The sequence below is a fragment of the Fukomys damarensis genome, unplaced genomic scaffold (genome assembly GCF_012274545.1).
Source record: "Fukomys damarensis isolate Sample0158 unplaced genomic scaffold, DMR_v1.0_HiC HiC_scaffold_15, whole genome shotgun sequence".
Taxonomy (NCBI): Eukaryota; Metazoa; Chordata; class Mammalia; order Rodentia; family Bathyergidae; genus Fukomys; species Fukomys damarensis.
In genome coordinates, this window is record NW_022900927.1 from 50,195,526 (window position 1) to 50,207,669 (window position 12,144).

Here is a 12,144-nt window from a genome sequence, read left to right on the forward strand (position 1 = left end):
ATCCCGAAAAAAAAAAAAAAAAAAAAAAAACCTTCCCCAAAAGGTAGCTGTAAAAATTATGTGGTAAGGAATTGCGATTGTTATGTTTTATCCATTTCACTAAGTACTTGGTGATAAGCACAGAATAGGCAAAACTCTGGGATAGAAATTTTGTTATTTGTCATCCTAGAGTTTAAAGGTAGCAGAAGTAGGTCTGATTCCTGGGTTCAACAAGTTTGGCTCTATTAGTGCTTTCCAGCAGAAATGAAATAAACTACATGTATCATGTCTTTCACTGATTTCAGGCTGGCAAAAGCAAGAAGTCCTAAAGATCAAGTTTATGCATTTGGTTTTATGGAGTAACTTCTACTGCTATTTTCCTATTTAATTTTACAAACTTTTATTTATATGTGGCTGATTCATTTACATCATATAACACATTTTTCATGATATTTAGTTACATACTTGCTTTTACTTAGATGCAACAGGAAAAATTCAGTAACTATGTTAATGAATTTCAAATAAGGAAACAGATTTATTATACTAAACTTGCAGTGACTGAAGTTCAACTATTCAGATTTATATGCCTGAAAAAACATTAACCCAAATAACATAACAGTGACACATACAAAATGTTTCAAACAAGTCATAATTGTAACTCATCCCAGAACTCCTTAGAGCAATTCAGTGTATCATAAATACATAAATAAGCTTTTACTTCATATTTCTAGTGTATAAAATATTGTGTGGTAAAATAGTAAATTTTGATTCAGCAGTGCAAACTATTGCCACAAGTTTTTTTATTCTACAAAAAAACGCTTAAATTTAAGCATGTAAAGTACTGTAAATTGACAATATTTACCTTTATGCATGTGGAATTAAAAAAGAAATAGCAGTCATTCCCAACTTCTGTCATTTTCAACTCCCTTGCTGCTAATCCAATGATTTGTTTATATATAGATATATGTATTGCAGGAATACAGATATAAGAACTATCAAGGTGTGAGGGGGATATTTTCTTTTCCCCAGTCTTTGAGGCTATCACCAGTATTCCTTTAAAACTGGCCTCCTTTAAACAGTATACTACACAACAGATAATTCTTAAATAAACTTAAATTAGGAGATACCTTCTCTAGCTTTGCAGAAATGTTGAAAGTGGTTGCTAGTAAGCACCAAACTCAAACTTCCAGAATTTTCCCCATTGTTACCTAATCCATTGTTTGATCATCATAAATGACCTCATGTGTAACTGACAACTGGTTTACCTTAGTAAATGCTATATATTCTTTACTCAATTCTAGTACAGTAATAGAAAAAGACTAATGAAAATAAAGTTGAATGTTTCACCTGTCAATATTCTGCTTGAATATGGAACCTAAACTATCCTATATTTTTTCACAGTTAAAAAGTAGTGATTTCACAAGTAAATAGCAATTAAACCCTCTACTAAACATTGTTTGGAAAGAAAATTAAAAATTTTAAATAGGTAAACATCCTATCCATATTCCAAGAAAACATGTACAATTACTTAAATATGTACTTACTGATTTGGAGAAAAATTATTAACATTATTAAACATTAATAGGCACATGAAAATAAATTTGACTATTCATCTTGTAGTTTTATTCCACTTGTCACTCATCATTAAAAGAGAAATAAATTCTTCTTATAGCAGAAAGCTTCTAGAGAGATTGAGAATTTGTTGAAAATAATGCGATGTACTTTGTCAGAGAAATTTCAACAAGCAGCTATTGAAATCTTCATCCTAATATTTTTGCTCAAAGAATTAGAACCTAGAAGAGATTAATGAAAGTATTTATCACAGGTAACCTAGAAGATGCTATGAAGATGGTATTACACTAAATCGAAATGTATATTTAAATTGCAATGCAATTTTAATTGAAAAATTTAAAGAACAAGAGAAATGTAGAATTGGCTTTAAATTAAACAGTGTAAATTGGTGTAGACTTTTGGAACACAAAGCTTCAGGATAACAATCCTGGAAATAAAAATACGATGATAGGATTTAGAAAACAGTTACATACCTACCTATAAGCAAATATGAGAAAAATTAGAATCTTAAATAAATAAGGAGGAAATAAAAATTTGGGTAGACTTTTAAAAACACTGGCAAAGATATATAGGACATATATCTCCACCTTTGTTTTGCCCTATCTTATAAAAATATCCATCTATAGACTAGACAGATAAAATCCCCTTTTTTACTGTGTATTTGGAGCTTCACTGGGCCATTTTCAAATAGTGCTACCAAACTCCTTTATTGTATGATTAAATAATTTCACACAGGAGAAATGCTGAGAAACAGTTTTACCTCTTGAAATTAATTTGTGAATCGCCACATTCTATTAGATACAGCAAAAACAGGTCAAACCCACATGGGGATTTTTTTTTTCTTTTATTGCAAAGCACATTATTTCGATTTATATAGTTTGGTAGTCTTTTACTACATAGAGCCCTATCTTTCCTTTAAAAAATTCTCTTTATTTTTTTCTTTTTCTTATTCTCTTTCTTCCTGTTATGAATTTCACACTCCTGTTTTTACAGAATCCTACCCATGGGTATTTTCAGTCCCTATAATGACAAGTGATGGGAAATTTGCCTCCACAGCTGGGGTAGACTTGAAAACTCTCTATTTTGTGTTGGTAACAAGCACAGTTGTAATGAGTGTCTTTCTCCTTTGTGCATGCTAGAAAGCTGGCACATCGAATTAAAGAAGAAAGTCTTTCTTGTAGCTTGCAGTCCTGTAAAATCACTTTAAGCACAGTGACTATAGCCAACTCCTGTTGGTTTTTCAAGTGTGTGAGAATCAGGCAGAGTTGATGATAGGTGCTCCCCCTCGGCCTAAGGTATCTGGTTTATAACTGTGAGTTCTCTGTGGGTCTTCTCAAATTTGGACTCTTGTGTTTCTGTTACAGACTTTGTTCCATGCATAGATGAGACCAAAGCATTAAAAGTAGTGCTTCCTGTGAGATGAGTAGCCTTGTTGCTACTATTCAAAGTAGAATGTTTTCATAGATTAAAGTTTCTCAGAAATTACAGAATATTGGACCCAGCAGATTCTGTGGCAGTTAAAAAATGACAGTTGTATTTGTGAGGGTTGTTGTCTGTTTGAGACTCCTAAGACATAAGACAAGCTCTTTCTAGGATTTTTTTTTAAATGAAGCCACTGACATTTCACTCAAAATGCTAAGAAGTTCCTGGTTCCAGTATCACATAGTCAGTACTATGATTTTTCTTTTTTTTTTTACTTTTTTGTAAACTTGGGAGTTGTGGTTATGTTTTTCTATGAGGGAGAGATAGCAGGGGAAAATACCACAATAAAATGGCAGATTTCTTCCTCCTTACCTGCAATAAAACATCGTACTTTTGGAGAGGATATTTTATTCTTTGGGAGCCCCCTTATTATATATCCAAGTAAGATATTGTTTCAAGAGTTAAATTAATAAAATGCTGGCTAGTTGAATACAGATAAGACAATTACAGAAATGAGAACCAAGCCTTGTCCAAGTACATAGAAAATGACATAAAATTAAAATTGCCTTACCATTTTAAGCTGAGAACTTCTGTCTACAATGAGATAGGATATTAGATATTTAATATTTATTTTATCCAATCATCGACTTTATCACCAGTTACGATTCTTTTGAGCAATACCAAGACTATTTTGAGCTTTGTAGTTAGCTGACCACAATTACTTAAGTCCTTTGTTGAAATGCATCTTTAATAAGATTCTTGTAAAAAAAAAAAAAAAACTGAGTGAATCTGGTTGTTGGTGTTTCTGTAGTTTTGGATTGGTCTAAGACTAAACTCTGTACTCCAGAAAGTATAAACGAGTCAATTTCAACCATATTACGTGATACTGAGTGTTAGGCAATTCAGACATTTTTTTTCGGCTGTTCTAATTGTTAAAAAATTCTTTCCCAGAAAATCAATTTTCTTTCTGTGGGATGATGGAATATCCCTAGTTATTTCTAAACTTCAGCGCTTCCTCCAAACAGGTTTCGCTAGGACGGTGTTAAATCTCCATCCGAATGTATTCACCACTTACAAGTTGATACTGTTTAATTTTCGAAAATGTCACCGGTTACTGGGTGCGGTACGGAAAACTGACCCCTGATTTTACACAGTCATCAAACTAGAGGGGACTCGCGAGAAAGCGCACGCCCCGGCGCCTCGCGCGGACTACCATTCCCAGAATGCATCGCGACCAAGACCCTGCTTCCGGGCGTGCGTCCCCGCCCCTCGCTCCGGGTTGGCTGACTGGGGTTGCCGTCGCAGTCCCTGCGCGCGGAGTGTGAGTGACCTGAGCCGTGAGACCGGTCTCAGCAGAATTCTCCGCCACCTGGCACTGGCACCCTTGGGAAGCGCACGTTCCCTTCGCACTGCTTCTTGAACCCACCATGAGACGCCTGGGCTCCGTGCAGCGGAAAATGCCGTGTGTGTTTGTGACGGAGGTGAAAGACGAGCCTTCCGCCAAAAGGGAGCATCAGGTACCCGGCAGCCCGGCGGGGGCGGGCTCCTCCCGGCCGCGCGGAACCTGGCGAGCGCGGCGGGGATTTAGTAGGTTTTGCTGGGCAGGTCTGGGGTCGCGTGCATCCTGAGCTCCGGTTCCCTTACCTTAGTTGTAATGGAGGGAGTCTGCGAATGTTTTGCTCAGGAGATTCCAGCTTGCCTTCTCAGGGAAATTGCAAACCTATGTTTAAGTACTCTTTTTCTCAAGTCAGCACCTTTTGAGGGTAAAACTTTAAGTAATCAGATGATATCACTGACCATACTTTATACTTTCCAAGAGAGAGGTTAGAAAGTGGAGATACTAGATTTGCTTTGTTCTAACCTGGGAACTGATGGCACTTTGACACCAGACCTGATTAAGTCACTAAATGTCAGATCTCAGTTACCAGTAATTATTTAATTCTAACTTTGGTGTTCTCATCTTAAGGTTGCCTGTTTGCCTGGATACATGTTTTACATTGGACAGGCCCTCAGTAAAACGCTAGTGAATGAATAATAGCCTTCTTCAAGGCAATTTAAAATGTGGCAAAATCCTTGAGGAGTAGAATCTCCAGCTGTCATTTGAGGGTTTGCAATTTGGACAGAATCAACATGTGCATTGGAAAATAATCCCATTCTTATCATCATTAGCATCGGCTGCCTTAAACTGGATGACCTACCTTTAAGGCAGTTACTGCCTTCTTTAGTCCCAGCTTCTTGTACCTAACACATGGTCATTGGTTGTCCATTCACCCTTTTTTTATTTTTACTTACTGATCATAACACACTCTTTTCTACGGCTATACACTGTTTAATACTTGCTACCTAGAATAATTATCACCATGTTCTCCCCTAGTCAAAATCCTATTGTTAACTACTTAGTGTCTGTGGCAGTGATTGTCAACTTTTTGCTTTTATTCAAGCATTTCATATGCAATGTCATCTTTCAGGATGGAACACTAAGAATTCTTAGCGTTCCTTTCTGCTTCTCAACTTTGTATGCTGGGTGGAGTAATTTGTAAAATTCTTTGTCACGGGAAAAAAGACCGTTTTTGCCCCTCTGCAGTCAAGCGTACCTCATCGTATTGTTATAGCATACTATCCAACGTCTTAGTTGTAAGTCGAGGCCTCTTATTAATCAGGCCCAGTCTACTCTGTAACCTTCTCACATACATTGTAGTCTCTGTTTTAGTTTGTTTCTTCGTGTGAACATACCAGCATAATCCTGCCTGTATTTTTGCTTAGGCTATTTACTCTGGCTGGATCTCCTCCAGAATGTTTTTAATTGTTTCAGTTTTTTTCTTCTGTATAAATTCTCTAATCCATTTCGTCAGACCAGTGGTTTCCCCTACCCAGAAATCACAGAGGCCCCCTTGGTCCAATTGATACTGTCTTCCGTTTTATGCTCACATACATTATTTTTCCATGCATAGTCAAGTCTTTGATGACAGCGGAAGAAGCAGAACATCCTGTACTTTTCAATGTCTTGTATTTTCCTTGGCTGATGTTGACAGCAAAGGGTGATATATAATTGATTCTTGTGGAAGGAATCTTTATGCTCAGCGTGAATTCCACGGGCATAGTCATGTTCTCCATAGGAGCCCTGCTAAATTTAAATTCACACACAAAGCTTTTGAGCCAGACTCTGTCTTTACTACCCAGGTTAAATTGATATGTTTGGATACTGGAGTCATAAATTAGTGATAAATTCATATTTAGCTATATCTTTAAAATACTGAACCAGTACTAAAATAGAGCTAATTTCCTACTTTGCTTGACTGTTTGAGAGTAATCTGCTTTATTAGTCTTAAGCTTATACACATTAGTATTTTACATTGTGCAGGTTTTTTGTTTTTTTTTTTTACAGTTAGGTGAATATTAACTTCAGATTTAGACTATAAATAATGGCAAAAGCTTTTTTCAGAAGGGAAAATGACATACACAGATAAAGTTGGTAAGAGCCTTAGAATTGGTCTTTTTCCATCCTTGATATCCCTTAGACTTTCTTCTAGAAAGTAAAAAAGCCATCAATTAAATATGTAAAAGGTTTACTATTGCTAAAGCTGAAAGGAACAGGAATTGAATACACTCAGATAAAAGCTCAGAGAAAACAAAAGGCAAGTGGTTCTTGGTACTTTTAACAGTGAAAACTGTTAGGAAAAAAAAAAACATGAATAAACTAAAGTCAGCCTCAAGTATTGAGTACACCTGTGTACAGAATAGAACTGAAAGGGTACTTAAAGGTACAGTCAGCATATCTAAGGTGGCAAACTGGACTGCCTGTGGCTGTTGGTGAGCTGGAGGCCTCAGCTACTTGAGAAAATGTCAGAATCTCACTCCTCCTTTATACACTGCCTGCCTAACCCAGGACAATGCACTTTATAAAATAGATGCCCAGACTTTTTGAAGGAGTGTTCCTAGAGATGTTTGGGTTCACATTTAAAGCGAGTCTATGGAATGCAGCATTCACACTAAAAGATTCATGAGACTACATGGGGTTATCAGTAACTAAAAAAACTACTATCAAAGTGAATCCTAAGTCAAAAGACATTTGTTTGATAGCAAGGATTGTTGTTTTGCCCTCTTGGCTATGTTGAAAATAAACGAAAACCATAGTTGATACAGCAGAGAAGTTTATGTTTGTAATATTGTGTATCTGTCCAGTATAAAAAGTAATGGTAAGAAGCCATCAGAAGTTATTCTTCCTTTAAAGCAGGTAATATATTTTCCAAGAGTACTTGTTGATCTTTATAATGTGTGTGTGTGTGTGTGTGTGTGTGTGTGTGTGTGTGTGTGTGTGTGTGTGTGTGTGTGTGTGTGTGTGTGTGTGTGTGTGTGTGTGTGTGTGTGTGTGTGTGTGTGTGTGTGTGTGTGTGTGTGTGTGTGTGTGTGTGTGTGTGTGTGTGTGTGTGTGTGTGTGTGTGTGTGTGTGTGTTTTAGGGTATAAATAATGATAAAAAACAAAAACAAATTAAATTTAAAAATTAAAAAAAACCTTCAAGATCTATGAACTGAAATAATTAGGCAGAGGTCAACGATCCATCACAGTGGATCAGAAATGAAATATTAAAGGAAACTTTTGTTTATCTTGGAGCTCAGGAGGAAACAATATGAAACAAATCCAGAAAGTATTTTGATTTTAGCTCCTAGAAAATATAAATTGGTGTCAATTATGTTAATGACCAAAAGACACTGAAAGAGATACCAGATTCATGCTAAAAGGTTCTCTGTGATTATACCTGGAATATGAGATTATGGTTAATTTCTTGTTTATGCATTTGTATTTGTTTACAAATTTTCCATAATGAATAGGATGTTGTGTTTTGCAAGGAAGAAAAAACAAAAACAATGAAAATATGATCTATCTTCCTTATCTCCTTTCTGAAAATGCAGCTTGAGGCAGGAAAAAACACCATAATACTCTTACTCAAACTAAGAACAAGTCTTAATTGAAAGACAAGTTTTGTAAACAACAGAATGTATTTAGAAGGGGGGAAGGTCTCATGTATTGAGATTTGTTCTTGCTACACTGAAAATTATGATTGGAACATAGTTGAATTAAACCTCCAGAAACACTTGTGGAATTAATTAATTAAGCACATGCCTAGTTTTACCTGCACTCAGGAACATACACAGTGGCTGTTTTGCATTCTTCAGACACGTGAAGAAACTTCCTGCTTTGGGGGCCTTTTTTTAGTTACATGGTGGATTCCTACAAATCTGCTCATAGGTTGCTTCTTCAGAGGGTTAGATAGCACCTCACCCCAGTCTTTTCTTTATGCAGTTTGCTCTTGTCTGTAGTATCTGTCCTACCTGCTAACACTGTGTTTCACGAAAGGCAGATATTGTTTTGTTCCTCTTAGATATTTCCGGTGCCACGGACAATAGTTAGTCTATTGTAAGCTTTTAGTGAATAATTGTCAAATATATGATTGTGTATATTTTGTATAGGACAAGACTCTTGATAGATGAAGAAACAAATAATTACAAACTGTATTGAAAAATCAGGTTTTGATGTGATAGCATAAAAAGGAGGGGATGATTCAGAAGTCCATAGGAGAACTATTGTTAAATTGTCTTGAGTAGACAGGAAATCATACATTAGAACTAAGGAATTTAGGAACCTTTCAGGTGAGAATGTGTGAAGACCTAGGCTGTTTCTTAAACCAGTTTTTTTCTCTTTCTTTTTTAAAGCCATTTAAAGTTTTGGCAACTGAAACTATAAGTCACAAGGCATTAGATGCAGACATACACAGTGCAATTCCAACAGAAAAAGTGGATGGAACATGTTGTTATGTTACTACCTACAAAGGTAAAATAAACCTATAATGTTTACTACAAGCGTATTTTTCTTTCTTTTCAAACCTTATAGATCTGAAATAGGGCATTTGCTCTTCATAAACATGTGGAAAGTTAATATAGAAGAAAAATACAAAGGTTACAATTGTTATTTATTACAGCCTTGTTCTTTTCTCTTGAAGGAGGAAAGGATGGTAACTAATGTTTACTTAGTACTTTTTAAGGGCCTAGCAGTATGATAAATGCCTCATGTATGTTGTCTCTAATTTTCACAACAAGACTGTCTATATCACAGATAAGGAAACTGAGTTTCAGCCAACTTAATTTGTACAAGGCCATACAATTAATAATTAACATACTAGAAAGAGAACCTTGGCTTGTCTGAGCCTAAAGCTTATTCTCTTTGCAGTTTCCATTGGTTTTATTATTATTGGTAGTATCTCTAGTTAATTTCATTTTACTGTACTGTAAAAGAGGTAAAAATTCAAACCAGTTGTCAGCTGTGTTAAGGGAAAAAAAAAATGCCTTGAGGAGAGAAAAAGATTTTTTGTGTTTGCTCCAGAATTCTGAATTCCCACAAAAGGAACAATAGTTAAATGGGCATCCAGATATATTTCTTGAATCAGAAATCTCTTCTGAAATGTGTTTTACAAAGTCTTTTTGGCAGTGGTAAAATAGACACTTTTAAGCATTTTAAGATAGTGTGCAGTTTAGTGGTATAAAGTGTATTCTTACTATTGTGTCCTCCCCTCTCGTCTCTTGTAACCAGCATTCTACTTTGTCTCCATGAAATTGATTATTCTAGGTACCTCCTGTAAATGGAGTTGTGCAGTGCCTTTTGTTTTGTGACTGGCTTATTTTCCTTAGCATAATGTCCTCAGGATTGATCTGAGTTAGCATAGATCAGGACTCCATTCCTTTTTAAAGCTGAATAATATTCCATCACATGTGGATAGCACATTTTGTTTATTCAGTCACTGATGGGACACTTGGGTTGCTTCTCTGCTTTGGCTATTGTGAATGATACTGCCATGAACAGAGGTAAATAAGTATCTTCTCAGGCTCTGCTTCCAGTTGGGGTATCAAGTGGAATTACTGGATCATATGCAAATTTTTATTTTTGAAGTGCCATTACATTTTTTATAATGATTGAACCACGTTGCATTACCACAATGTATACATGTTCCAATTATTCCATGTACTCCTTAGCATTTGTATCTTTTTTTATAAGTTGTTAGAGCCATCCTAATGGATGTAGTGGAATGCATTTTTGTTTACTGTTAAAAAGAACAAAAGATACTTTCACCCTAGCTAATAAGTAATATAAAATGTCTGAATGAACAGTGATTGTTTTATAAACTTCTACTATATAGATCTGAAAGAACTAAGATTGTTCTCATGTTAGTTATTTTAAGAAACTCTAGTGTGCATCCTTATGTAATTATACATGATAGCTGAAGGCTGGAGTTTTTTGGGGTGGTTTTTTTTTGGCATTTTTTTGGGGGGGCGGGTATTGGAGATTGAACTCAGGACCTTGCACTTGTGAGGCAGGCAGCAGCGCCACTGAGCTAAATCCCAGGCAAAGGCTGGAGTTTTAACTGTTAAAAAGTAAAGATGTATATGTGTACAGAAGTCAAGTCCTATCCTAACCTGAGAGGACTGAAGAGGCCAGGAGAAAGCTGGCTCATTTAAAGCCTTAGTAGGACATATTTTCTCAGGTCAGGAACCTCTGATGTGTACAGGTAACACTCTGGAACCAGGGACTACAAAATGGAGCTGCAGAAGGATTGTTCTATTTTCACTGGTCACACAAGGCATCTTCCTACTAAGTAATCAGTCTCAGCAGCAGAGCCCTTCAGGAGTCTGAGACCAGGCCCAAGTCATCATTCACACTCTTAACCAATAAGGAATGCTGGCAGAGTGCTTTGAAAGTCCTCAGAGCCGTGATGACAAAGCAACACCATTAATCAGTATGTTTGGTACCTTAACTAGGGATCGGTACCATGCAAAGCAGGTCAACCTAATTCTAGATCTGGCAGAATTAACCTTCACAAAACAGTGTAAGGGAGTGTGCATATAATTACCTAAGTTTCCATTCTCAGTAGAGGTATTTCAGTTTTTCACAACTGCTGCTTACTAATATGACCATGGAATGTGTTAAAAAGGATCCTGTACTTTTTATTTCATCCCCATCATTTAGCCAAAGAAATTCAGGTCCTGCTGTAAGTAGTCTGTGTCTTGGACTGCCTGTTCCCCTTTGTCTTCTAGGGTTGCTGCTTTGTTTAGAGATGACCTTACAGTTAACTGAGCAATTATTCTGTCTTTAAAGATAAATTTTGTTTGCCTCTTAGGCTTTTCCTTTCATTATTACTGTTTTTAGATCAGCCATACCTTTGGGCTCGGCTAGATAGAAAACCCAACAAACAAGCTGACAAAAGATTCAAAAATTTTCTGCGTTCCAAAGAAAACTCAAAAGGTTAGTTTTTTTTTCTTTAGCTGAAATTAATGGTTTATCTATTGCTATAGTATTTCTATATACTATATCCTAGATAAAGTAAGCAATTTGGGGGGAAATATTATTATTAAATGTTACATAGAAAAGAATATTCTTTGTATTAAATATTTAAGCATATTTTCCTAATATGTATTTTTGTGATTATGAGTCTTTTTTATTAAAAGTATGATATTAGAGATACCTAACACTGAGAAGTATAAGTCACATTGTGGTGGTAATGAATGGAAAATACTTATGTCAAAGATCATCTATTCTTTTTAGAATTTCTTTGGAATGTTGAGGAAGATTTCAAACCTGTTCCTGAGTGCTGGATACCAGCAAAGGAAATAGAACAACTGAAGGGGAATCCAGTGCCTGATGACAATGGACACATTCCTGGTAGGGTAGGGTGAAATCTCTTTGGAAATATCATTTTGTGTTTACTTAGTAGAAAGAACCAAAGGTCTATTCCAGTGGTGGTAAACCTATAGCACACGTTTTTAAGACAGGATGTTAATGTATGCGTTATTTTTCCTAAACTAAAACCCCAGTATTAGATTTAATAATAGTGTTGACACTTTGTGATAAATAAATGGGTTTGGGTTGCAGCTGGGGCACTCATTTCTAGAAAGTTCACCATCGCTGGTCTATTCAATCAGAACTTGCAGAATTTAGTTTTAATCTAGTGTTTCTTGTATATGTATACTACAAATTTTCTAAATCAAATTTATGTAAAATCTAACAGTTTATATCACAGATCTTTCATGTCAAGAGTATTCTCTCAGTGCCGGGTATTTGGCTTAGTGGTTCTGCTGCCTGTCTTGCAAGCAAAAGGGCCTGAGTTCGATCTAGTACTACAA

At 35.9% G+C, this 12,144-nt stretch overlaps 2 protein-coding genes and 1 long non-coding RNA gene across 6 annotated transcripts in view; 1 reads left to right on the top strand and 2 right to left on the bottom strand.

Moving 5' to 3' along the window:
* Positions 1-1,644, bottom strand: part of CUNH12orf50 (chromosome unknown C12orf50 homolog) — a 31,891-nt gene extending 30,247 nt beyond the window's left edge. For 2 of the 4 annotated variants that reach the window (XM_010629788.1, XM_010629787.1), the window contains exon 1: positions 842-1,100. In XM_010629788.1, coding sequence (XP_010628090.1) covers positions 842-895 — 54 coding nt within the window. In that variant the 5' untranslated portion in view covers positions 896-1,100. The other 2 variants (XM_010629790.1, XM_010629789.1) reach the window with 2 other exon arrangements.
* A 31-nt stretch (positions 1,645-1,675) lies between these two features.
* LOC109118225 lies at positions 1,676-4,129 on the bottom strand. Its single transcript, XR_002025533.1, has 3 exons — positions 4,049-4,129; positions 3,545-3,731; positions 1,676-1,772 (listed from the first exon to the last, which is right to left on the bottom strand). It is a non-coding gene; the product is annotated as an uncharacterized LOC109118225 (long non-coding RNA).
* A 126-nt stretch (positions 4,130-4,255) lies between these two features.
* CUNH12orf29 (chromosome unknown C12orf29 homolog) overlaps positions 4,256-12,144 on the top strand; it is a 12,064-nt gene continuing 4,175 nt past the window's right edge. Inside the window, exons 1-4 of the mRNA XM_010629792.3 lie at positions 4,256-4,490; positions 8,686-8,803; positions 11,171-11,266; positions 11,567-11,683. Coding sequence (XP_010628094.1) covers positions 4,401-4,490; positions 8,686-8,803; positions 11,171-11,266; positions 11,567-11,683 — 421 coding nt within the window. The 5' untranslated portion in view covers positions 4,256-4,400. The remainder of the gene's footprint in view (positions 4,491-8,685; positions 8,804-11,170; positions 11,267-11,566; positions 11,684-12,144) is intronic.